We start from the raw sequence: 27,349 nt of genomic DNA, 5'->3' as shown, positions 1-27,349 counted from the left end.
AAAAAAAAAAAAAAAAAAAAAAAAAAAAAAAAAAAAGTTGTTTAATGTGATTATATGAAAATTAAGGATTTTTGTCCAAAAAAGACACCATGAACAAAGTAAATCAATGGGTGACATCCTGGAAAGAGATATTTGCAATATGTAATATTGACCTAGAATTACTATTTCACATATGCAAGGAAATCCTGCAAATAAATGAAAAAACTGAGCAAGGGATATGAACAGGAGATTTATAGAGAAGGAAACTCAAGAAACTCATACAAAAAGATGCTCAGACTCAAGTTATCTAAAATATTCAAGTACAACTAACATATATATAAGAAAATTAAATTTAGAAAAGAAATATATCTCAATAAAGCTGTAAAAATAAAGAGGATAGGAAGCTATGTTGGTGGGAGTGTTAACTAGTACAGCCATTATGGAAAACAGTATGGAGGCTTCTCAAAAAATTAAAAATAGAACTACCATATGATCCAGCAATCCCACTACCGTCATATAGCCGAAGGAAATGACGTCAGCATGGCAAAGACATATCTGCACTACCATGTTTATTGCAGCACAATTTACGGTACCCAATATATGGAATCAACCTAAGTGTCAAACAAAGAATGAACAGAATTAAAAAAAAAAAAAGTGGCATATGTATACAATGGAATATTATTCAGCCATAAAAAAGAATGAAATCCTGTCATTTACAGCAACATGAATGGACTTGGAGGTCATTATAATAAGCAAAGTAAGCCAGGCACAGAAAGACAAATATCACATGATCTCACTCATATGCAGAATCAAAAAAAAATTGATATTATAGAGACAGAGAGTAGAACAGTGGTTATGGAAGCCTGGGGAGGGGCAGGAGGATGGAAAAACAGGAAGAGTTTGGGCAAAAACTCAAAGATTTTTATTATCTTTTAATTCTATTTTTCCATGAAATTTTTGAAGTGCCTTGCATTTATTAGGTGGATTTGTTAAAAAAAAAACTTTGAAAGTTAAATACAAAATTACAATTAGAGAAGAGGAACAAGTTCTTGTGTTTTATTACACAGTAGGGTGACTGGTTAACAGTTAAGTTCTGTATATTACATAATAGCTAGAGGAAAGGTTTTTGAATGTTTTCACCACAAAGAAATAATAAATGCATGAGGTAGTAGATACGTTAACTATATTAACCCAATCATTATACAGCATATATATGTATTAAAACATCAGATTATACCCCATACGCATGTACAATTACAATGTGTCAATTAAAATAAATAAATAAATTTTAAAAATTAATTGAGAAACATGAAAGAAAAAAGTTCATGGAAAGATTTTTATTATCTTTTAATTCTATTTTTCCACGAAATTTTTGAAGTGCCTTGCATTTATTAGGTGGATTTTTTTTTTAAACTTTGAAAGTTAAATAACCCCAAGTATTAGCAGGGATATAGATTGGTGTAGTCATTTTGGAAAGTAATTTGGCACTCTTTGGTTAAATCAAGTACGCATACACTCTAGGACCCAGTAGTTCCACTCCTGGGTGTCTACCCAAGGGCATTGATTGTGTGAGTCACAAAGAGGCCAGTACAAGGTGTCTGTCACAGAGTTGCACACCGAGTTGTGTGTCACAGAGTTGCTGTGGTAGAAAGTAGAGGAAACCTGGGTGCTCAGTAATGGGGGAGTAGATGGTAGGATGTGGTAGGTACCCACCACGGAGGACTATGCAGCAATTAAAAGCAACAAACTAGATGTACACATAGCAATATGAGTCAGATCTTAAAGGTATGATGCAACCAACCAACTACAATGGTAGAAGTTAAAAAGACTGACAATACTAAGTGTTGTCAAAGATGTGTGGCAACTGAAATGCTTATACAATGCTAGAGACAATGCAAAATGGTACAACCACTTTGAAAACATTTAGCAATTTCTTTTTTGGTGGCTGTACAGCATGCGTATCCAAACCCTTGACCTTGGTGTTATCAACACCATGCTCTCCCAAGTGAGCCACTGGGCAGCTGATTTCTTATAAAGTTAAACATACACTTATCATTCAATCCAGAAATTCCACTCTTAGGTGTCTACCCAAGAGAAATGAAAACATAGGTCCACATGATAAGTTATACATGAATGTTCATTGTAGCATTATTTGTAATATCCAGAAACGGGCAGCAACCCAAATATCCAACAACTGGTGAATGCATGAACAAGTTGTGGAATATCTATACTCTGGAATACTCAGCAATAGAAAGGAATGGACTATTGATAGATACACGCAAAAACGTGATTGAATCTGAAATGCATCATGCTAGTGAAAGAAGCCACACATTTATATAAAGTTCTAAAAAAAAAAAGCACAACTATAGAGGGAGAATGTCCACCAGTGGTTTCCTGGGGCCAGGGTGGGGAGGGAAGCTTTTGCAAAAGGGACACAAGGCAGCTTAAGGACGGAGCAGGGAGAGGAGGAGGGACAGTCCTGTGTTTTGATTATGGAGGTGGTTACCTGATTGCACCCAATTTCCAAAATTCATGAAACTGAACAGTTAAAATAGACAAATTTTATTTATGTAAAGAACGCCTTATTAAAAATGAAAAAAGCATACCTCTGAGTGAAAAAAATAAGAATAAGCTACATACCATAACACCATTGATATAAATAAAAATACATGCACACAAAACAATACACAATTTGTGAGAACATACCCTAATAGAAAAATCTACAACATTGTGAATGTTTTAAATGCCACTGATTGTACACTTTAGATGGCTCATTTTACGAGATGTGAATTTCACCTTAATTTTTAAAAAAGCTATGCAGTAATAAATCACTAACAATACTGTGCCACCATCTAATTCAGCTCTCTCCAGCTGAAGATCAAGAACCATCTAAATATGTTAATTAACTGTTTAGAATTTTCAAAACACAACACCAACTTCAGAGGGCTTTGGGCTAATTAATTGAGTTCAATTAATTGAACTGAGAAAAATGTCCCACACAGAATGACTGCTTAATTAGTGGTGGCTGTCATTATTATCGCAGTTGCTCTTATTACTGATATAATTGTTATGATACTACGTCTCCAAGGCCCCAGTGCCAGAGCCAGCTGCCTTGAGTGACAGGTGGGGATTTGAGAGAGTAGGAGGCGGCCGCCCAAATCCTTCCTGTGGAACAGAAAATAATAACATAGCTGAGCTGGAGGTTCTGACTACCAACAACACCTTGATTCAGGAAGGCCCGCCAGGTGCTGAGGCTTCTCAGCGCTTCCTCTCTCCTCCCTCCGCTGGGATTTCACAGCCACCTGCCCTCTCTTCCTGTTTTTGCCCAGGGGGATTTTAATAACAATGGAAGCCTGTACTGGAAGGAATTTGGAAAGCTGGAGGACCAGGGAAGAGAGAAAAGCAAGAATGGGTGAGTCGAGTTGAGAGGGGCTTTGTCAAAAGGATAACCACATTTTTTGGCATTTGTCCAGCTCAGTGCAGCATACAAAGCCCTTTTATTTCATTCTCCCAAGGCCCCAGTTGGGTGAAATGTTATTCTCCCCATCTTCCAGGAGAATAGATCCAGACTAAGGAAAACTTAACCCCATCCAGGCTGATGCGGACACATTCTGGACATCCCCAGGACTTCACCTCTTTAGCCTGGAGAGTCCTGGTCAGGCTTAGCCACTGCCCCACTATAAGGCCTTGGATAAGACACTTGGATATACTTTCCAGGCTAGCGGGGGGCAACGGAGCTAGACACCCAAGCTTCCATTCTAAGTGGTTAAATGCTAAGATGAGAGAAGCAGACAGGCTGTAGGAGCACTGAGAAGGCAAGAAACCCAGGGGACACTGGAGTTGGATCTTGAAGGAAGACGTTGTAGCCATCCTGCAGAAACAGGGTAGACTCCCCCATCCGAAATTTAGTTCAGATGTCAAGAACTAATGACGCCACACACTCACCAAAGGGTCCACCCGTCTCTGTGGAGTGACCATACAATTGGTGCTATGAGCAGGGGTCTCAGCCGTGACCACCACCCGGGTCTCCCTCCCCTTGCTTTGTCTTCCTTGCTGGCCCTGCTGCCTGCTCGTGGGCATGCTCTTTGAGCTATCGTGCTTGATGCTGCATTTGCTGAGCCCTACCAATCTCTGTTATAGACTTAACTAACCTAAGTAAGAAGTTCCCACAGTTGGTATTTAGGAACAGGAGTACAGGATCAGGACCCTCTTTTAAGGGGTCCAGGGTTGTGTGTTTCAGCCCGGGCCTCTCTGCGTGTCTCAGATTGAATCATGTGTCTTGATGCCACCACAAGGTGTGGTTGGTTCTAGACTCAGAAGAATAATCTTCCTCTAACTATCGGTTGGTCTCAACCAGGCATAGTCCCCTTTTCTATGGAGCACTCAGGGGAAAGAGTGATACTCTGTGTAATATATGGGCGCAGTAGGTTTTGATAACAATGGTCACTCCTGTAGAAGAACAGCTACAATATCGCAAGCTAAGGTTACAATCCTTTTTCTTTTAAAGATGACCGGTAAGGGGATCTCAACCCTTGGCTTGGTGTTGTCAGCACCACGCTCAGCCAGTGAGCAAACCGGCCATCCCTATATAGGATCCGAACCCGCGGCCTTGGTGTTATCAGCACCGCACTCTCCTGAGTGAGCCACGGGCCAGCCCGCTAAGGTTACAATCCTAAAAGCAGATGGCTCACTAGAACCCTACAAAATGCCTTTGCTGCTGCCTCTGTACCGACAAAGATCCTAATACTTAGAGTTATAGGGAAAACCACACATGGCACCTCATGGCACAGCCAACAGGTTAATTTAAACCTGACTTTAGGGGCCGGCCCGGTGGCGCACTGCTACAGTGCGCCACTTGGGAGTGCGGTGGCGCTCCCACCGAGGGTTCGGATCCCACATACAGACCGGTTCCCGCTCACTGGCTGAGCGAGGTGCGGGAGCGACACCGAGGGGTGTGATCCCGTTGCCGGTCCCCGGTCCGGTACAGGCGCGACACTGAGGGGTGCAATCCGTTGCCGGACAAAAAAAAAGAACAAAAAAGGAAAAAAAAAAAAAACCTGACTTTAGGGGCCGGCCCGGTGGCGCACTGCTACAGTGCGCCACTTGGGAGTGCGGTGGCGCTCCCACCGAGGGTTCGGATCCCACATACAGACCGGTTCCCGCTCACTGGCTGAGCGAGGTGCGGGAGCGACACCGAGGGGTGTGATCCCGTTGCCGGTCCCCGGTCCGGTACAGGCGCGACACTGAGGGTTGCAATCCGTTGCCGGACACAAAAAAAGACAAAAAAAGGAAAAAAAAAAAAAAACCTGACTTTAGTGGAGGGTCCTTAAGCTCATTAAAGCCACCATTGGCATGTGTAGGCCCCTAACCCTGGTGATACTGATTGTGAGGCTTTCTGTAGGAAGAAAAAAACATATAAATATGAATAAGGTAGAGAGAACTCAACCCCCACCCCAAGGTATATTCAGTAACCATAAAAAAAAAATTTATATACAGAATTTTAGTCCGGAGGAATAAGTTTAAGAAATCTATTGTACAATATGGTGACTATACTTAATAACAATGTACTGTATACTTGAAAATGGCTAAGACAGTAGATTTTAAGTGTTCTCAACACAAAAATGATAAGTATGTGAGGCAATGCTTATGTTAGTTGCTCAATTTAGCCATTCCAGAATGTAGATGTATTTCAGAACGTCATGTTACTCATTAAGGCCCCCATACCAAATATAATTGAAATTATATCTTACCATACAATCAGCAACTGGAAAATATGTTACAGTCGTAGACTTGGCTAATATGTTCTGTTCCGTGCCTATTTCAGCAGCCTCTCAGCTGTAGTTTGCCTTCACCTGCAAAAGGTCACAATATGCTTGGCCCAGGTGCCCCTGGGGTGCCTGACAGCCTGGCCCTCACACACCATCTTTGCAGGGGAGAAATGTGTAATATCTTTTCCTTACATGTTAAGGTCCATGACTGGCACCCCTATAACAAAAGACAGGTTAGCAAGAGAAAAGCACAACAAGTTTATTTAACAATGTTTTACATAACATGGGAGCCTCTAGAAATGAAGACCCAAAGACTCACAGGAAACTATTTTTTTTTTTTTTTTTTTTTTAAAAAGATGACCGGTAAGGGGATCTTAACCCTTGACTTGGTGTTGTCAGCACCAGGCTCAGCCAGTGAGCGAACCGGCCATCCCTATATGGGATCCGAACCCGGGGCCTTGGTGTTATCAGCACCGCACTCTCCCGAGTGAGCCACCGGGCCGGCCCAGGAAACTATTTTTATACTTTGGTTCAATGAAGAATGGAAAGCCATGTGAAAATGTGACTGGGCAAAAAGGATCTTGATCTAATGGTAATAAACCGAGGGGGACTCAGCTATTCTTCTCAGTCCGTGTAGCATTCCTTCCTCTGGGTATAGGGCAGGATACCTGTCACATGAGGGTCTTCAGGGGAGAAGGGAGAAGGCCAGAGAGTAACATTTCTAGGTTTTATGGCTTGCTTTGGGGAAGAGGAATCCTAATTTCTATGACCTGCTTCAGGGAAGAGATGGGGGAAGGAGAATGGAGGAGAGGAAAAGGTCGGAGAGAACTTCTTGCTTCTAAGGCCCTTCCAGTCTCCTTCAGTTCAAAGTACTCAGAATGCCAAAGCTGCATTCTTTAGGGTACCATGTTCTGAGCCCCGACTCAGGCAAGATTCTAACTGCATTCAACTTCCTCCAGAAATACAGGTCTGACATCATCCTGAGGAAAAGAAACTGAAAGTTGTCACCACACTCAGATACACTTTTCATCTGTTCTTCTGAAGGTCAGAGATTACCTGGGAGACTTTATCTATATAAGAAGACAACCTTTGTTCACAGTGAATTTCCACCCCTTACCTTCCATAACTTGCCCCATTTAGTTTCCAAAGAGAATTAATTATTTACAAACCATTGTCTGGTCTTCTGGGCTTATTCATTCCTCCTGAAAATTATTTACTATCACTCTAAAATTGTCTACAGCATCTCCCCCACCCTCCCCCACCTTCCTCTCCCATACAAAGAGAGTGTTTAAGCCTTAACCATCTGGCCCTTCTTTGAGTCTCATATTTGTGGGACTCCTGTATCCATATACACATTAATAAATTTGTATGCCTTTTTCTCCTTTCAATTTATCTATTGTCAGTCATTTCAGCAAACCTATAGAAACATCCTGCCTCAGACAACAGGTGAAACCATCAAGGTATATGTAGTCACTTAGAGAGAACTTGTGGAGTGAGGAAAACACAGCTTAGGACAAGGCCCTGGCGACTCCCTGGTTTTTAAAGACATTGGTTGGGGGAGGGGCAGAGAGGGGAGCAGAAGACCATTCATGACAGAGGCCTGGAGTGAGAGCCTAAAAAGGAGGAAGAAAATCAGAATTGTCTGGTGCCCCAGAAGCTGGGAGAAGAGCAAGTTTCAAGAAGGAGGGAGTGTCTGACCATGTCAAATGCTGCCAAGAGGCTGAGTAAGATGAGATCAGAGGAATGACCACTGGATTGAGAAACATGCAAGTCTCTGGACACCCAAACAAGAATGAATAAACAAGTGAATGTATGAATGAATGAATGAGACAGACAGAGAAATAGAATGAGAGAAGGAAAGATGGAAGGAAAGAGAGAGAGGCATAAAGATGGAGGCAGAACAAAGAAAAGTAATCAGCAGATATTTCTTCACATCTGAGAAAAAAGATGGTGTCACCTAAGTCAGCTTTGCAAATTGCTTCTTGATACAGAAATTGGTAAGGGCCATTTTGATGGTGTGTGCATTTAACTCCCCTATATTTCCATGCATCTTCAGTTGCCTTGTTTGATGTTCCCTGAGGAAGCAATGTGCAGACATTTAGCCTCCTCCTGGCTCCGTTATTCAGATGGGCAAACTGAGGTCAGGAAAAGAGAGTAGCCTGATGGTTCCAGTGAATCATGGGATGAGCTAAGGTTTCAACCCAGGACTGCATGATTCCAAAAGCTATCTTCTTTTTTTTTAAAACCTGTAGAAACATTCATCCATTCACCTATTCACGAAAGTACTTCCTATTCTTTTATTTGTTCGTATATTTGGATAATGATTAAGAATACAGGCTGTGTGGCTCAACCTCTTGTTCTTCCACTTATCAGCTGGGTGACTTGGGGGAGTGACTTCACCTAGCTGTGCCTCAGTTTCAATATCTATGAGGATTTCCATATTCAGGGGCCTCACCCTATGTGTCAGAGTGGCTGAGTTCTCTCTAGAGAATGGACTTTTGATGATGCCCAAGAGTAAGGATGTGAGGCGCAGGGACTAGAAAGCTCTGGAGACTCCCTGGGGGAAGAGGCAAGAGGTGCTCAGAACTTTCTCTAAAAGCAGGAGGTATGTGGCTAAAGGCCGGACCAGGCTTCTTTGGGCTTCACTCCAGCTGCAAACAGAAGTGGGTAGTATTATCCAGAAGCCACAAACTGGCAATCGGTGGGTCAAAAGAGAGCTACTAAGCAGCCACTATTCTGCCCTCCCTGCAGCCCTAGACAACCATGAATCTGCTTTCTGTCTCTATGGATTTCCATATTCTGCACAGTTCATATAAATGAATCATAATATGTTATTCGTGTCTGGCTTCCTTCCCTCCACATGATGTTTTCATGGTTCACCCAGTATCATAATTTCATTGCTTTTTGTGGCTCAATAATATTCCATTGTATGGATAGACCACATTTTATTTATTGTCAGTTGATGGACTTAATGGGCACAAGGTTCCTTTTGGAAGTGATAAAAGTGTTCTGGAATTAGTGGTGATGGTTGCACAACGTTGTGAAAATGTGGATTTGGTGGAAGTCACTGAATTGTAGAGTTTAAATTGGTGAAAATGCTGAATTTTAAGTTATATGAATTTTACCCCCCCTCCCACCACCCCCAAGAAAGATAAAGGCAGAGAGAGACAGAGAGACAGAGACAGAGACAGAGAGAGAGGGATTCTGTTAAGCCCACAGTTTTGGGGGTTTCCGCCCCTAAATATTCTAAGATCAGGAAGTGTCCCAGTATAAATCTGAATTTTCAGCTTCCCTCAAAAAGTCATAGTATTTGGCAATGCTGGGCCTCCATTCCAGCAAGGCAGCTCCTGACTAAAGTTGAAGAGTGAATTTTATTGGATGCAAATTATACCTCAGTAAACCTGATTCCCCAAAAATTCAAAATAAGGGAGGGGTTGAATTAGGTGGTTTCTAAAGACAAACCAAAAACTGAAGTTTTGCGATTGTGTAAACAGACAGGGACAGAGACCCAAGACCCAAAGAGAAAGTAAAGGACTAAAGGACAGGAGTGAAGTGGGAACCCTCTCCTCTGTCTCTTTCTGCTCTTCACACTCTCCCAGACTCTGGCTGCCTTTCTCTTGGTTTGTGTGTGTCTCACTCTGAGTCTCATTCCCTTTTGTTCTCTCTCTTTCCCCTCTCCTTTTCTCTCTCCCTTCCTCCCAGATGAAGCAAAATCACAGATAAACCAGCACGGACTTCTCTTGTCCCTGATTCTCTGTCTCTCTTTGCCATTTCTGCTTCCCCAGGTCTCTTTCTCTCTGTGGGTTTTATTTAATGCAAAGAAAAACGTTCATGGAATTAGATAAATCAACTTCATATATGAGGGGTCTCCAAATAGTTTATGAAAAGATTCGCATTATCTTTTCATTCTGTTTTTTCATGAACGTTCTGAAGTGCTCTCACGTGCACACATGTATGTGTGTGTGTGCATGTGTGTGTGTGTGCGTGTGGTGTGCGTGTGCATGCGTGTGTGGTGTGTGTGTGCGTGCGTGCATGTGCGTGCGTGCATGTGCGTGCGTGTACACGTGTGTGCATGTGTGCGTGCGTGTGCGTGCGTGCATGTGCATGCGTGTGTGTGCATGTGTGGGTGCGTGCGTGTGTGTGCAGTGTGTGTGTGCATGTGCGCGTGCGTGTGTGAGTGCGCGCATGTGCGCGTGTGTGTGCGTGCGTGCGTGTGTGAGATCTGTGCTTCTTGAAGCAGTCAAGGTGAGGAGGGTACTCTAAAGTAAGAAGAGTTGACTGACTGTGCATTAAAAAAATTCAATTAGAGGGCCAGCCCGTGGCTCACTCGGGACAGTGTGGTGCTGATAGCACTAAGGCTGCGGGTTCGGATCCTATATAGGGATGGCCGGTTGGCTCACTTTGAAGAGTGTGGTGCTGACAACACCAAGTCAAGGGTTAAGACCCCCTTACCAGCCATCTTTAAAAAAATTCAATTAGAATCAGACTTCCATGGAAACCAATTTGGAAACCCTCTTCTGTTCCTTGAATCACAGGTTCTGAGGTCTCTTCCTTCTCCTCTTCTCTTTCTGGGGCTCTGTCTGCCCTTGACCTTCCTGCTCCTCACTTCCACCCTCCTGCTTTCTTAGCCTGTCTGTCCTCCTGTTCCTCCTTACCCTGTGGGTACTGGCCCCAGATGTCTGAGGTGTCCCCACCCTCCCTGAGACTTCTTCATTGGAGTCGGGATTAGAACTCAACTCCCAAATCACTTTGAGTCATCAGTCCAGGGGCTGCTGGCAGGTTTGGGGAGAAGGAAGAGGAAGTGGGGTTGGGTCATCTCACCCTGCGTCCCTTCCTCCCTCCCCCTTCCATTTATCTGTGAAGCTCAATTAAGTGTCATTAGCTGAGAAGAGTTTCTGTGGGATTAGAGAATGCCCTGCCTGTGTCTTCCTCATCCCCTTCCCTCAACACGGAAATTGGATGGGCTGGGACAAAGAGAGTTAAAAGCTTTGTCAGCGGCCAGTCCAGCGCAGACAGAGAGGAGGGGACAGGTGGGGCAGAATGACAGGGGACTGAAGAGCCAGGTGGACAGTGGGAAAGCTGACTGGCAGGGTGGCCGGCAGATGAAAGGACAGGCAGGGAGGTAACAGGTAGGTGTAGAGAAAGATAGCAGAGAAACAGACAGACTGAACTGGTGATAGCCACACAGAGAGTCCAGCAGACACACAGACAAGGTGAGAAGGGGACAGACAGTCACCAGTGATAGGGTGACATGAGGGGAACAGGTAGAGAGAAGAGGTAGGTCATCTCCTCTGTGGCCTTGAAAGAGAAGAAAAGAAGGCAAAGGTAGGGGGGCAGGGAAGGGGCAACCTCTGAGATTCCCCGCCTTTCCCCCCAGACCTTGGAGGTGCCCCACCATGGGGCTCAGCATTTTTTTGCTCCTGTGTGTTCTTGGTGAGTTCTCCCAGGGCAGGGGTAGAGGGCAGGACTGGGGTGGGTCCCCTCTCCCCCACGAAAAGCCCCCTGTCTCCCCATTTCCGCTCTGGCCCTCAGCCTGGTATTGAGGAGGGGCAGAGGGAGGCCGAGGGGTAACATCTGTGTCTTCTTGGCATTTCACTGTGTCTGTTTCTATACATCACTGGGTCTCTCTCTGCCTTTCTACTGCCTGTTTCTCTCTCTTTCTGTGCGTCTGCCTCTCTATCTATCTCTGTTTCTCTCTTCCTTTCTCTGACCCACAATCCTTATGTCTCTGACCTTATTTCCCTGGCCCATGCCCCATCCCTAGGGCTCAGCCAGGCAAACACACAGAAGATCGTTGGTGGTAGCGAGTGTGTGCGTAACTCGCAGCCTTGGCAGGTGGGGCTGTTTGAGGGTGCCAACCTGCGCTGTGGGGGGGTCCTCATTGGCCGCAGGTGGGTCCTCACAGCTGCTCACTGCAGTGGCAGGTAAGTCTCAGATTGGGTCTCTTCCTGGGGTGGGTGAAAGGGGTGGGAATCGGAGGAGGCGAGTGCTGGGGTAGGGTGGCAGAGAACGGAGTGTGCCAACGGGTAAAAAGCGGGTCCTACAAGAGAGTAGGTTAGACAAGTAGTAGAACTTCCTCAACAGTGGGCCTGGGGTGGGGTGCAGTGAGTGGAGGGCCTGGGACCTGTCCACCCACCCCCTCCCACTCCCTCATGCCCCCTTCTTTCCCTCATGACATCTGTTACCAGCCCCAGCCATTCCCTGACTGGCCCAGTCTTGGCCCCAGGCCCATGTCTGACTCAAACTCTTTGTGCAACCTCAGAGAATACATCTGGCGTCTCTCTAGCCCTAAGTGGTGCCATTTGTAAAATGAGAGATTGGGCTTGCTGGATCTGATGCTGGAGAATTTTTTGTAAAAGGGGAGCTCAGATGCAAAAAGACAAGAGAGTCTCAGGGACAGAGAGAGACAGACACCAGCAGGACAGAGAGAGGCCATTCATAATTGACTTGGTCATTCAGTCAACAGTGTTGACACATGCTCCATGCCAGGTCGTGGGAACAGGCAGTGAGGAAGGCAGACAGATGTCTCTACCCTCACGGGCCTCACTATCTAAGAGAATTGAAAAGAGACACAGATGCAGTGCCCTGGGAGGAGAAATGGGATAAACACCCGAAATGGAAAGATGATGTCAGAAATAAGACCGAGGGACAGAAAGGGAGAGACTTAGAGAATAAGAGCAAGAAGGGGAAAGGACAGACCCTGAGATGCACAGCAGCAGAGGGGGGCAGGAGGCCTTGGGAGTGTGGCCCATGGTGGGGGTACCCAGGGGACTCCCTGCCTGCCATCCGCTGAGGTGCTGTGACCCCCAACAGGTACTGGGTGCGCCTGGGGGAACACAGCCTCAGCCGGCTAGACTGGACAGAGCAGATCCGGCGCAGCAGCTTCTCTGTGACCCACCCCAGCTACCAGGGAGCCCAGCAGAGCCATGACCATGATCTCCGGCTTCTGCGGCTTAACACGCCTGTCCGCTTGACCCGCAGTGTCCAGCCCCTGGCCCTGCCCAGCACTTGTGCAACCACTGGCACTGAGTGCCATGTCTCAGGCTGGGGCACCACCAACCAGCCATGGAGTAAGGGAACCCCAGGGCCAGGGGTCAGGGTGGGCATAAGTCTAGGATGATTAGAGGTCAAAAGTCATGACACCTCAGAAGAAGTATGGGTAAAAAGTCCTGATGTATGGTCAAACATCAGAATCGTGGTTTGGGGGTCATAGATCATGATGGATTGAGGTCTTGGGAGTCAAAGAGATTAATGGATTGGGTGTGGAGTCAGAAGTCAAGGATCAGGGATGTGGTTGGAAGTCAGAGTAATGTCAGTTGTCATCAGACTGGAGCAAAAGGCTAGACAAACAGGATCTGGGTGTCAGGTCAGGGGCTCTGGGGTTAGAGGTCATTGTAGAGTTGAGGTCATGGGATCTAAATGTTGCACGATTTGGTCAGAATCTAGGGATGTAAATTGGGATTCTATCAGGGATTACATGTCTGAGATTGGAAGTCATAGGGTTTAAGGTATGGGGCCAGAGGATAGGGATCGTGGAGTCTGGGATTAAATAAACTAAAATCAGAAGACGCTTTGGAGTTGAAACCAATAAAGTGAAGGTTTAGAGGATGCAGAGCTGATGTTGGAGCTTAAGGTGAAGACAAGGACATGGAGTCAGGAGATAGAGAAAAGACATTATTAGGTCAAGCTGGGATTATCAGGTTATAAGATTGAAAGTCAAAGGACACAGGTCAAGGGGACTGGGCCAATGATCTAGGGTCAAGAGTCACTATGAAATTGAGTTATAAATCTGAAATTTAAGGTTTTAGGATTGTAATAGAGGTTGGTGGGAGCTGGAGTGTAGACTTGGATTGGGCTTTCTTGGGAGGAGGTATGTAGCCTCAAAGTGGGGAGCTCTGGGGGCTCTGCAGTATCCATCTTCCATCTCCAGGCCCATTTCCAGACCTGCTCCAGTGCCTCAACCTTTCCATTGTCTCTGATGCCACCTGCCGTGCTGTGTTCCCTGGGAGAATCACAGAAAATATGCTGTGTGCAGGCGGCATCGCCGGGAAGGATGCCTGTCAGGTGAGCAAACACAGGCAATGCATGGTCACCTAGGCAGGAAGTGGGAGACTGAGAAGGAACAGGGAGAGACCGAGAACAGGAGGGAAATTGATGGCGGTCAGTAAAGGGGGATGAGGGAGAAAGATGGGGTCAGGGTCAGACAGGAGGGGAGGCACAGAATAGCAGAGGGAGAGAGACAGAGAGTTGGAGAGAGGACCAGAGAATGGAGGACAGAGAGAGGGAGGGCTAGGCAGACAGAATGGAGGGCGGGAGGGAACAGAGAAGAAAAATGGGGCAGGGGGCACAAAGAGAGAGAGGGAAGAGACCAGGGGAGAGGATGGGGAAAGGCAAAGAGCTAGCCAGGACTTAGAGCTCCGGGACTCAGCTGTCTCTGCGGCTCTAAGTCTTTCCCATATCATCCTCCACTGGTGCTGTCCCAGGTTAAGAGTGATATATTTGAGGATGGAGATAGGAAAGGGGTCAGTGGAACCCCTCACCCTCTGATTCAGCACACCTACCTCTTTGGGTACCCCAGACCCAAGGCCAGGGCCCCGGCCTTGTCATTGAGAGAATCTTCTACCCTTGTGAAGTCCTGCTGTCCTTCCCTGGGATTGGTCATTGAAGATAGTGTTCTTTTCGCTCATTGGGAAGAGCTCCGGCCATTGTCCTTTAGAGAATTCTCTACCTTTTATAGAGGGTCTCGACCTCCTTCCCTGGGATTGGTCCCAGGGAATGACACCCCTCTTCCCTATTGGTGAGCCACTGCCTTTGTCCTCAGAAACCTGGCTGTGCTCTTTTCTCCAATGACCAGACTTGGAGCCACTGTCCTCAAGGCCCAGGAATAGGTTGGGGGGTGGGGGTAAAAAACAGGAATAGGACTTTTCCCTTGTTCAGGCAGTACTCCTTCTCCCTCTTCCTTCCAGGGTGACTCTGGGGGCCCCCTGGTGTGTGGGGGAGTCCTTCAGGGTCTGGTGTCCTGGGGATCCGTGGAGCCTTGTGGGCAAGAAGGCATCCCAGGGGTCTACACCAATGTTTGCAAATATGTGGACTGGATCCAGATGGTCACGAGGAGCAACTGACATGCCTCCTCCTCCTCCGCCCCTCAACGCGGGGCCACCTTGGCCCTCCGAGCATTAGATCTCCTTCATCATCACCCCTCGCTCCCACGAATGTCGCTGTGGGAATGTCTTGGAATCCCAACTCCAGCAAGCCCTTCCAGGACTCATGATTGGAGTGGGAGGAATGTGTGATTGTCTGGAATAAACACAACTGAAGGAGGGGCTGTGTCTGTCTATCCGATGTCCCCATGCTTGTTGAGACTGGAGGGGTGGCTCACCAGTTCCTCTACCTACAGGTGTAGAAATAGAGATTAGAAAGGGTGAGAACTTTTTCTCAGGTGTCATACAGAAATGGAGTAGAAAAATTATTTATAACAATAAAAGTAAGGGACATTTTTCTCCATCTGGCATGATAGGAACAGTGCCCAGAGCTTATAAGCTTTTCAAGGGCCCAGGAAGGACCTGAGGGGGGAAAAGAAAATTGTTGGCTCTGAAATACCAAATGAAAAGTACAAAATAAAAATTCATGACCATTTAATTAAATGTCTGTAAAACATAACATTCTTTCCTCTAGCCAATTGCAGCTTGATTTTTATGTAGTCAAGCATACGGTATATTTAATGTGGGATGTGGGTTTGTTTTAATATGTCTGCAATGACTGAGGGTTGGTCACAACCTTGGAAAGCAAGAAGACCCAGCCTATGTCTTAAAATGATCCTGCCCACGCCGGTCTGTTTCCACCACCCTTTCTGGAAGGAAGATAACATCTTCTCCCAAAGGCATTTAAGGGGAATTGCAGGCGGGAGGGAGTGAGGGGTGATCATAGCAGCAGGAGGAACATTCACTGTGCCGCAGTGTGCTAGGCTCCTTCCACGCTCTACCGAAGGCCTTATCCCAACCCACTCCCCCCCAGGCAGGGCTGTCACCCCCATCTCTCAGATGAAGAAACTGAGCCTTACAGGGGTGGAGCTCCTCATCCCACGTCACAGTGGTAGTCCTAGTGTCAGGAAGAGGCAGAACCGGGGTTCTTTAAGGCCAGCGCTGACTGCTATCAGAACCTGGGCCTACCCCGCCTTGTTCCACATCTGGTTAAGGGAGAAAGGAGAGGAAAACTGAGGGAGGGAAGAGACTTCACTAGAAACAAACAAGCTGGGAGAAGTAGGAATTTGCACTCGGGGTTTGCAGATGAGGAAATCGAGATGGCTGTGAGACTGGAAGTCATCGGGCGGAGGTCACATAGCAGCGAGTAAGTGCCACAACTGGGTTCAGAGGGCAGGGAGGTAGGGAGAGGGGAGAGGAGGAAAGGGCCAGCAGAGAAGTGAGGCCCCAGACGAGCCCTGAGGCTTGAGGCCTCCACAGAGGATTCCTTTCTTTTTCCTGGGCCTCAGCTCCCACAGGCTCCGACCTGCCTCCCTGCCTCCCCCACCCTCCTGTCCTGCCCCTTAGCCTGGCAGCAGCCCCAGCTCTGAGACATCTCAGTCCCCGCCCCCTTGGAAAGGAGAAGGGAGGGGCCCAGAGGAGGACAAGGGCCCACCTGGGCTCGGGCTGCGGGGAAGGAGGGGCCAGCTCAGGAGGACAGACAGACAGACTGGGAGATCGGATGGAAGGAAAGGGATTTAGAGACAGAGGTGGAGGGGGAGCGAGAAAGAGAGACTGCAAGACCGAGATGAAGTGAGAGATACAAAGGGGGAAAGAATCAGAGACGGGGACATGCAGAAAGGGACTGAGAGAGAACAGCGGAGATAAAGGGACAAAGATAGACAGATAGACACTTAGGGACAGAAACATAGAGACAAAAAGAAAAGTTACAGCAGAAAACGACAGAGATAAAGAGAAAAAGATTCAGAGAGAAGGCAGGAAGGGGAAGAATGGAGACCAACAGACAGACGAACACAGACATGCAGGGAAACGGAGGGAGGAGGAAGACGGGCTTGGAGAGCAGACGGAGGCAGGAGGGCCGTGCACCGCTCAGGGGCCCAGGGCCAGCCGGGGAGGTCCCCCACACACCCCGCCCCCAGGGCGATAAGGCAGGGCTTGGAGGCCAGTCTTCCCGGGCCCGCCCGCCCAGGGCCACCCCTCCTGCCCGCCTGCCTGCTGCCTCTCTCTTCAACCCAGCCTGCTTCAGCTGCCACTGCCGGGCCGCAGAGCCCCAGCCAGAGCCTGTGAGTCCAGGAGGGAGGGGGAGGCCCCCATCCACGCGCCTGTCCTCCGGAAGACAGGAGTCCTCTTCTGCCTGGCAAGGCACCCATTTCTCCCTCTGCTCTGTCCTTTTCTGCTTGGGTCGGGGTTCTCTGCCTCTCTCTGGCTCTCTCAACTCTCAACAGCTGCCCCTAGTCTTGATGAACTCTGACTCTAGCTTTGGTAGCCAAGTCCAGCCCTCCGCCCTTCACACCCGCTGGCCAGGGCAGCTGAGGGCAGCTGAGGGCACTGGCCCTCCCCTTGACCAGCCCCACCCAGCCCTGTCCGGCTGTCCTTCAGAGGGGCAGGGATTTAGCAAGGAGGGGGACCAGGACATTGACTCAGGCTGAGTCCCCTACTTCATCCAGGGCAGACCTCAAGACTCCATATCACCCTGCTGTTGAGACAACAAAAATGGGATGATTACCAGCGGGGCCCAGCTCCCCTTGTCCTCCCACCCCAAGCTTCTGCGACCTGGTCGGGTCTCAGGTGAACAGGAAGAAAAACATTCTCCAAAATGTGCCTAGGAGGTCCTGTGGCTAACTTAAAAAGCAACTTCCACATTCTTCTTGGCATACCAGAAACTTCTAGCTGCAATCAGCCCCCTCCAAGGCCACCCTCCATACCTAAGATTTATTTTAAATGTTTGGAGGTCAGGGTGCTGTGAGAACGAGGGGATTCTTCAAACCTTGTTTCTCTCTGGAGGAATCAGCCATGGGTGGGGAGAAGTGGGGAGCCAGAGTGGGTGTGGGGGAGAGGAGAGAGCATGAGCCAGCCCCCAGTCTTCCCATAAAGTGATTTGGCCCCTGTGTCCTTCCTTGTTCACAGAGGAACCTGGGGCCGGCCCTTCCCCGCTCCAGGCCATGACGATTCTGCGATTCATCACACTTGCTCTGGTGACAGGTACGGTGGGAGATGGGGAAGGGCAGGGACCTCCCTCTAAGATCTCTAGAATCCCCCAACTCTGTGCCTGGCCATTGACAGGGCTGATACTCAAAATATAAAACAACCCATATGGCATCTGAACAGAGACCAGCCATAAGGAGGTGCTGGATGTCTCTTGCTATACCAGGCATAATCCCTTTAGACACCAGAAGGAGGAGAGGTCAAGGAGGTCCCGGGGAGGGGCTAGGGAAGCTGGCGTGGTGGGGTATCACTCAAATAGCTCAGAACAGCAGCTCCTGACCTACCCATTGGAATCACGGAGGTGTTTCAGTCCTCTAATGCCTGACCATCCATACGAGTACAGCACACCCTAGTGGGTCACAGACCAGGGCCCAGACCACCCACCCTCTCTCTCCTCCCCACCCCTGTTTCTGGGAGTCCTCCTGGCCTACCTCCTCTCCTGCCTGAGCCCCCTCTTTTGCTCCAACCCCCTCCAGGGCATGTAATGGGAGAGACCAGGATCATCAAGGGGTACGAGTGCCCTCCTCATTCCCAGCCCTGGCAGGTGGCTCTGTTCGAGAAGACACGGCTGCTCTGTGGGGCAACGCTCATCGACCCCAAATGGCTCCTGACAGCAGCCCACTGCCGCAAGCCGTGGGTGCGGGGGCCGGGAGGGGGCTGGAGAGGGAGAGATGGATGGAGAGGGGGTTGGGGATAGGGAGAATGTGCACAGGGGTGGGGGGCAGGGATGGGGAAAGGGGAGTGTTAGATGATGGGGATGAGCTGGGGTTAAAGATGGAGGATGGATGACATTGGAACTGGGATCGTCTTGGGAATGGGTTTGAGTGTTGGGTTGGGGATATGGCTTGGAAGAGGGCTTCAGTGGGAGATGGAGATGAGATTGGAAGTGGAGCTATGTTTCTTCATCCTCGAATGTGTTTTTCATCTCTCTCCCTGGCCCCCACCTCATGTCTCTCCCTACCTTTCCATCTCTGACCACCATCTCTCCCACTTCAGCAGCTACATAGTTCACCTGGGGGATCACAACCTCCAGCAGCGGGATGTCTGTGAGCAGACCCGCATGGCCACCGAGTCCTTCCCACACCCGGGCTTCAACAACAGCCTCCCAAACAAAGACCACCGCAATGACATCATGCTGGTGAAAATGGCAGCACCAGCCTTTATCACCCGGGCCGTGAGACCCCTCACTCTGTCGTCACACTGTGTCACCGCTGGCACCCGCTGCCTCATTTCTGGCTGGGGCACCACATCCAGCCCCCAGTGTAGGGGCTCCAGAAGGGAACATGGCTAGGGCATTGGGGGGGTGAGGGTAGGGAGGAGGGATGGTCATGATTGTGGAAGGACACAGGGGACCCAAGGAACCTTCAAAGATGAGATTCATAGTGATGCAAGAGAAGGATACCAGAGCGTTTCAAGGTGTGATAAATTGAAAGGAAGAATGGAAAAGGTCAGGGCTGGGGAGGGTGGACTTCAAAGTCAGACAGACATGATGTGCAATCCCAGAGCCGCAACTTTCCAGGTGTAGGACCTTAGTCAAGTGACTTCACCTCTCTGAACCTTGGTTTTTTTCCTCTACAAAATGAGAATAATCACACCTGCCTACCCACATTGGATCAGAGATAATGTATATAGGGCAATTGGCATAAAGAATTTACTCAACAGCATTACTATTGCCATTGTTATAAGCAGAGAGATGAGTTGGCTGCAAGCAAGCAGGACAGGGATTCTCCCAGGTGCTGGGTTACAGCACTGCAGTGGGGCGAGGGGGACGAGAGGCTAATTCCTCAAACCCCTCACGCTGTTTCCACAGTGCACCTGCCCCATACCTTGCGATGTGCCAACATCTCCATCATGGAGCACAAGGAGTGTGAGAACGCCTATCCTGGTAACGTCACAGATACCATGGTGTGCGCCAGTGTTCAGGAAGGGAACAAGGACTCCTGCCAGGTCAGAAGGCAGGGCCTGGATCTCCAACCACATCCTCATCCCCATGTTCAACCTCAATTACATCTTCATTGACATCCACAATTTCATCCCCAACCCCAGCCCCACCGCCCCCTGCAACCCCAAGTCCATCTTCATCCCCAGTTCCCATTTCTAACCTGAACAGGATCCCCAGCTCCATCCCCATTCCCACCCCCATTTCCAACCCCAACCATCCCCAAACCCATTTTCTTTTTTTCTGTTTTTGTGTTTTGTGTGTGTCTATTTCCTGTTTTTTGTTTTTCGGTATTTTTGGTGGCTGGCCAGTATGGGGATCCAAACCCCTGACACTGGTGTGATCAGCACCACGCTCTCCCAAAACCAAACCCATTTTTAACCTTAACCCCACCCTTATTCCCACCCATAATCCCAACCTCATCCCTAAGCCTATTGCCAATCCAATTGCCAATCCCATCCTCAATCTCTATCCTGCTTCCAACACCATCTATCTCCACCTTCTTCCTAACATCATGACCAACCGTGTTCTCTGACTGGTTCTCTCTCTCCATGCCCAGGGCGATTCTGGGGGCCCTCTGGTCTGTAATGGGTCTCTTCAAGGCATTATCTCCTGGGGCCAGGATCCATGTGCTGTCACCAGAAAGCCCGGTGTCTACACAAAAGTCTGCAAATATGTGGATTGGATCCAGGAGACTATGAAGAACAATTAGACAGGATCCACTCACTACGGGCTAACACCACCAAACTATTTGGCGATTTGATTCTTGTTCATTCTGCTAATAAAAAACCCTAAGCAGGACCCCTTTATGAACTTTCTTTGGGCCTCCTTTACTACAGGAGATGCTATCGCTTAATAATCAACTTGGGGTTTGGAATCAGTGAGACCTGGATTCAAATCCTGACTCAAACTAACTTGTGACTCTGGGAATGATAAGAGCTATTTTCTTCACTGTAATATCCCCAGCCCCAAAGATAGTTACTGGCATACACCAAAATTTCAATAAATATTTACTATTTGAATAAATGAATCTATTGACTGCTTACTATGAGCCAAACCCTAGTCCAATGCCTTTTAAATGTATCAATTAATCTTCACAAAACCCTACGAAGTTGGTACTATTATTATACCCATTTACAGATGAGGAAACTGAGGCACAGAGCTATGAAGTCACTTGCTCATGGCTACACAGCCAGTAAGTAGAAGAGGAAGGATCTGAAGCAAGGTGAACTCAACTACCAAGCGATACTGCCTTGATTAAGGCTCAGTTAGTTTCCTCACCTGTAAAATTGTGCATGTAAAGGTATAACAGCACAGTAAGTCAGTCAGCCTGCACATAGTAAGACACAGCAAGAGGAAACTATCACTGTTTTTTTTCATCTTCCATGAGAGGTAGTTAATTGAGACCTGTGCTAGCCAATACGGTAGCCATTAGCCACATTTAATAGATATATAATGGAATTACATAGAATCAGACCTGTAATTCCTCTGTCACACTTGCCACATTTCAAATGCTCAACAGCCACACGTGGCTGGTGGCTGCTGTATTCGATAGCACAGACAGAACATTTCCATCATTGCAGCAAGTTCTATTGGACAGCACTGAGCTGGACAACCTCTGAAGTTAATTCAGTTCTCGCTGGAGATGTCCCACAAATAATCCAAAACCGAGGGTCTTTTTCAACCTTCTGCTCACCTTTCATGGGAGGTAACTGGCATGAGGAATAAAAGCCAAGAGCTGGAACTAGGGCCTCCCGGTTGTTTGGTGCCCTTGCTGTGTGACTTCCTGTGACTCACTGCCCTCTCTGAGCCTCCCATTCCTCACTTGAAATGAGGGAGTTGGCTGAGGTGATGGTGATGCCCCTTGCAGCCTCGGCCTCCTGTGGTTCACAGGCCTGGGTGTTACCTGGAGTACACGCAGATGGCAGTGAGGGTATGAAATGGCCACACGCAGGTATGATGAAGAGCCATACCCCCAACATGCAGACACCTGGGACGCACAGAACCCACCGCTCCAGCTGCAGGGTGGGCTCGAGCCACAGAGCAGCCCTCTCTCTGCCTCTTGTTCTCTCTCTTCTCCCTTTCTGTCTTCAAGTTTCCCTCTTTTCCTGTTTCTCTCTTTCTCTCTCCCCCTCCCCCCTCCTCTCCCCTCCCCCTTCCCTCCGTCTCTATCTTTTAGCCTCGGCTTATCACAGTCTCCCTTTCGGATTCAGTCTCCGTCTCTCCTACTCTTTCCTTCAATCTACTTTATCTGCCTCTTTCCTACTACGCATTCCGGCTTGTCACTCTAGGCATGCATTTCGCTGTTTATTTCCTCTCTCTCAATCATTATCGCAATCACCGCTCTTCCCCCCACCCCTAGGCTCCCTGTGTTAATGGTACACTCTCCCCCCATCCCCACCTGGAACAGGGGACCCGGGAAACCCCCATGGAATCCAGCTTCAAAAAAAGTATTTCAGATACTGGGGAAGCCTGTATTCCAGGGCCCCTCCCAGAGCAGGAATCTGGGACCGAGGTTGGGTGCCAACCCCACCCACGGCATAATTAGGGAGGGGGAAAGGGAGGGAGTAAACCCTTGAGCGGGGAGGGTGGGGAAGCTTCCGGGCTCTTCGGGGTTAAAAGGGAAGGTCTGGACAGGGGTCCCTGGGCAGAGGATTCATCGGCCCACAAGGCAGGGCAGAGGCACTTCTGGGTTTCCTCCCTCCTTCCTATCGACTACTCCCAGGTGAAGCGGGATGCACCCCACCCTGGTTGGGGCGGATGGCGAAAGGATGGGTGGGGACCCTCGGGCCACGGGCAGGAGTCGTTTGAGCCTCGGTTTTCCTCTCTGAGGGACGCAGAAGACCCCCGCTGCTCAGAAAGATGCTCCCGCTGGCTTTGATCCTCGGACCCCAACCCTACTTGCAAAGGAGGGTGAAACTCCGCACTTGGCGTGGCTGGCAGCCGGGATAGCCCGGCCTGGACAGCGCTCCACCGGGCGTGGGGAGGACGGGAGGGCGCGACGAGGGGCGTCATCAGTGTAATTGCGCCCATTACCGATGTCCCGGCCCGAACCGCACGCCCGCCCGCCCCTGCGGTTGTCGGCCTAAGGTTAAACGAGTCCCGGCAGGCTAGGGTGGCCCAGTCTTGGGCGGATGGGCACGACGAGGTGACGGTCTCAGACAGGGCATCGGTTTTAACCCTCCTCCCGCACCCCAGCCCGGGTCCTGGCCATGAGACCCCCGCACCTCCACCTCTCCGCCGCCTCCGGCGCCCGGGCCCTGGTGAAGCTGCTGCTGCCTCTGCTGATGGCGCAACTCTGGGGTGAGTCGACGGACAGGAGGAGAGTGCGCTCTTATCACCAGCCCTGCCCGCCTCTCCTCCCGACCGCAGCACGCATCCAGCGATCCGGAGCCGGGCTCACCCGAAATCAGCGGCCCCCTCCCCGCCGCTGTCTCGCTCGCGTCCCGCCCAATTCAGGCCCCATGCCCTTTACGCCGCTTGGATCGCTACTAGCCTTTGCTCGCCCCGTTTATTCCTTCTCCTCCCCTTACTCCGCCTCTTCTTACTCCGGCCTATTTTATCCAGTCTTGCCTTACACCTTTTTGCCCACGCCGCTTTTTAATCCCGTTTCGGCATGTCCCCGCCCCTTCCCCACAGCTACGTTCTAACCCCGCTCCCTGATCAACGCGCACATTCCAGCCAGGCCGCCTTATGACCCTCCGCGTTCTACCTCCGCCCCCTACCGCCCCGCCGGGCTCCGCCCCCTACCGCCCCGCCGGGCTCTGGCCCCGCCCCTTCCCGACCCTCCTCGTTCTATCTCCGCCCCGCTAGCCCCGCCCCTTCCCGACCCTCCGCGTTCTACCTCCGCCCCTTACCGCCCCGCCTCCGCGTTCCCCCCTGCCACCCGGCCGCTGTCTAACCCAGCTCCCTTCTAGGCGCGCTGCGTTCAGTCCCTGCAGACCCACACCGTTCTGTCTCCTTACTCCACTCCACCCTGTCCCCGCCTCCTTCCACTTTCACGCCTTTTTTCTCCGCCAGCTTCCATTCAGTTCACGTGGGACCCCCAATTCTCTCCTCCTTGCTGTTCCGGCTGTGGCCCCCCGCAGCCTGGTTCCGTGGCCCCACTCCGACCCAAACCCAGCCCTTACCCTGCCTGCTCTGATCCCTGCGTCCCTTTCTTTCTCTAGCCGCGGAGGCGCTGCTCCCTATAAACGGCACTGGCTCGGACCTTGCGGCTTCCGGCGCCCCGTGCGCGCGCGGCTCGCAGCCCTGGCACGTCTCCCTCTTCAATGGCCTCTCGTTCCACTGCGCGGGCGTCCTGGTGGACCAAAGTTGGGTGCTCACGGCCGCGCACTGCGTGAACAACAAGTATGGGGAGCCCCTCGAGGACGCCACGGAGGGGCTATGAGGGTTGGGGCCCTTGGAACTCAGCTCAAGGTGGGGTCAGTCGTGGAGGGCTTCCTGTAGGAGGAGAGGCGGGGGCTTGTGCAGTGCCGCCAGGGGGCGGTGTGATCCTTCTCAGTGTTTCTGGTCCCATCACTCCTGTCCAGCTCATCTTCCTTGGGTTCCATTTAGGAGTAGTTGGCTGTATGCAAGAGACAGAAGTCAGGGTCTGGTGTGGTCAGGAATTTAGAACTAAGAAAACGTTCACCTCATGAGTCCCCACTGAGGGAGGAAGAGCTGAATGTCATTATACAGAAAGGAAGGGGTAGGTTTACCCAGGAGTCCAGGCCCCAGACCTCAACTTCAGCATAACCCAAGAGCTCAAAGACCTGATTCCTGCTCCCTGTGTCCAGGAATCCAGATTCGCAACTGCCTTCTCCCCCCAGCCCACTCTTCCTTCAGACTCAAAACCCCTCTTCCCTTAAACCCCTCCAATTTCAGGACCCAGGTGTCTGCCCCCACCCCACTGCCTGCACCTTCCTTCTAAGGGACTCAGAGTCCAGATCCAGTCCCAATGAAGGTTTTGCCTCCATATGGCTCTTCCCTCCCCCAGGCCACTGTGGGCTCGAATCGGGGATGACCACCTGCTGCTTCTCCAGGGCGAGCAGCTCCGCAGAACCACTCATCCTGTTATCCACCCCAAGTACCGCCAGGGCTCAGGCCCCATCCTGCCAAGGCGCACAGATGAGCACGATCTCATGCTGCTGAAGCTGGCCAGGCCTGCTGTGCTGGGACCTCGCATCCAGGCCCTGCGGCTGCCCTATCGCTGTGCCCAGCCTGGAGACCAGTGCCATGTTGCTGGGTGGGGTACCACGGCCACCAAAAGAGGCAAGAGCAGGGGGCGCTGAGGCTTGTATCTCAGGGAGGAAGAGGCTGGGAGCCTGAACTCCTAAGTCTGAGGGAGGAGGGGCTGGGGGCCTGGGATCTGGGATCAGAACAGGCTTGCGTCTGGACTCCTAGGTCCCAGGGGATTGGGGCTGGACCCGGGGATTACCTAGCATATTTTCCCATCAGTGAAGTACAACAAGGGCCTGAGCTGCTCCGGGGTCACTATCCTGAGCCCTAAAGAGTGTGAGGTCTTCTACCCTGGTGTGGTCACCAACAACATGATGTGTGCTGGACTGGACCAGGGCCAGGACCCTTGCCAGGTAGGGATTGGCCACGGAGGGTCTCTGACTCATGGGAGGGAGAACAGGAGGTTATGAGAAAAGAGATGACCCACCCCTGCCCCCAACTCCATTCCCAAACCCCAACCCATCCCTAGTCCTAACCCCCTCCTCATTCCTATCCTTAACCCCATTCCCATCCTCAAACCATTCCTAAACCTCTACACCATCCCTGTCTCCAGATCCATCTCCATCCTCTCACTCACCGTGAACTACAATCCCAACTATAATCCCAACACATCTCCATTTTCATCTCCCAATCCAAATTTCATGACCCCAAGTCCACCTCCATCCCCACCCCCAACCCACCCTCCAAGCTGATACCTAATTCCAACCCCACCCCAACCTCATCTTAATCCCAATCCAACCCAACCCTGCCCCAGCCCCTGCCTTCCCCATCACTCTCCCAGACCCCAAAGTGGTAGCTCTCACATTGGCATATTCATTTGATCTCTCCTTCCTCCCACTCCCAGAGTGACTCAGGTGGACCCCTGGTCTGCGATGAGACCCTGCAGGGCATTCTTTCATGGGGCGTTTATCCCTGTGGCTCTGTCCAGCATCCAGCTGTCTACACCCAGATCTGCAAATACATCCCCTGGATCGAGAAAACCATACGCTCCAACTGATCCATACACCCAGAGACCCCTTCATCATCTGTCCTTTTCCTCAGACTCCCGCCCTTCCTCCCCAGCTGGCTGGGCTCTCCACCTGCACTGCTCAAATCTTCGCTGCCCATCCGTACCTGTTGACACCTCACCTCTTCCCTCATTCCCCCTGCCCACTCCCATTCTCTACCCACACTGACGCCGAAGAGCAGAAAGTGGTGGCGAAGATTTGTTCAAGAGAAGCAAGGAAGCCGGTGGCCACCCAGCCTCTGAGAGAAATTGTAATCACCCAGCCCAGCTTCCTGTACCACTCTCTGCTGTGTAATCTTGGCCAAGCCAAGTATCCTCTCTGAACCTTGGTTTCCTCACCTGCAAAATGGGAACAATGAAGTGCCCACCTCTTAGGTGTGTTGTGAGGAGACCATGATATAACGTGTGTATGTAAATCTTTGTAGTAATTGTCACGTAAGCCTTAACACAGTGGGTGGTGAGCTCTGACTAAATGTTACCTGTGGTCATGATTACCTCTTAGGTGTGTTGTGAGGAGACCATGATATAACGTGTGTATGTAAATCTTTGTAGTAATCGTCACGTAAGCCTTAACACAGTGGGTGGTGAGCTCTGACTAAATGTTACCTGTGGTCATGATCCTGGTGAGAGCGTGTGTGACCGTTTCCTGGGGAGAAGTGCACAGGCGTAGCCCTCAGTCCCAACCCCCATCCCCATCTCCTAGGGCTGATCATGTTCCCACCCATCTTCCAAGTCACAGGAAGTACCTTTTAACCACTTCCTTCTTCCCTCCCACTGTTTCCTATTTCTGAGTCCACCCAACGAGCTAGGCTGGCTCTGAGTCATCTGGTACCTTCTCTGCCTTCATGGAGCCACTGGAACTCAAGGGATCTCACCTTGCATCCATCCCAGCCTCCAAGACCAGAGGGCTGGGCAGGTGTTGAAGACAGGGAAACTCTTCCCACCTCAGTTGTTAAGATGGTGCCCAGAAGCCTCCCTCTGAAATTTAGGGGAAAATCTTTGGCTTGTTATTAATGGGCTTTTAGATTTTTGTCCAGAAAACTTGGGAGAAGGGATCTTTCTCACCCAGAAATTGTCTCCATGTAAATATTTTTATCCTGGGCAGGGGAGGTACACAGAATCCAGGCAAAGCTAACAGATGTTTGAGTGTCTGAAATTAGCCTGGACTTTGAAGCCATAACATAAGCTGAACATAGACACAACAGAAATTTTCCATAAAGCATGGGGGGGTTTTTTGTTTTTGTTTTTGTTT

General features: G+C 49.9%; 2 protein-coding genes across 3 annotated transcripts; both read left to right on the top strand.

The window, feature by feature from the left end:
• Window positions 1-11,143: 11,143 nt before the first annotated feature.
• Window positions 11,144-26,575, top strand: LOC103597731 (kallikrein-10-like). The gene is made up of 12 exons (XM_008581603.1): window positions 11,144-11,180; window positions 11,512-11,671; window positions 11,799-11,801; window positions 12,561-12,817; window positions 13,678-13,811; window positions 14,714-14,829; window positions 14,952-15,016; window positions 23,070-23,174; window positions 24,041-24,221; window positions 24,850-25,124; window positions 25,311-25,444; window positions 25,936-26,575. Exons 1-12 carry the CDS (start codon window positions 11,144-11,146, stop codon window positions 26,086-26,088), a joined length of 1,620 nt encoding a protein of 539 aa, XP_008579825.1. The 3' UTR covers window positions 26,089-26,575.
• On the top strand, window positions 18,412-20,901 carry KLK11 (kallikrein-related peptidase 11). Of its 2 annotated transcripts, none has more exons than XM_008581596.1 (4): window positions 18,412-18,570; window positions 18,859-19,194; window positions 19,743-19,879; window positions 20,431-20,901. In XM_008581596.1, the coding sequence occupies exons 1-4, from the start codon at window positions 18,417-18,419 to the stop codon at window positions 20,581-20,583; spliced, it is 780 nt and encodes a 259-aa protein (XP_008579818.1). In that variant the 5' UTR covers window positions 18,412-18,416; the 3' UTR covers window positions 20,584-20,901. The 2 variants fall into 2 exon arrangements, with proteins under 2 accessions (XP_008579818.1, XP_008579817.1); XM_008581595.1 differs by having other exon boundaries at window positions 18,484-18,569; window positions 18,929-19,194.
• Window positions 26,576-27,349: the final 774 nt, after the last annotated feature.

The sequence above is a fragment of the Galeopterus variegatus genome, unplaced genomic scaffold (assembly GCF_000696425.1).
Source record: "Galeopterus variegatus unplaced genomic scaffold, G_variegatus-3.0.2 Scaffold2402, whole genome shotgun sequence".
Lineage (NCBI taxonomy): Eukaryota > Metazoa > Chordata > Mammalia > Dermoptera > Cynocephalidae > Galeopterus > Galeopterus variegatus.
Note: the sequence above shows the minus strand (reverse complement) of the source record. Positions and strands in the feature narration are given on the sequence as shown.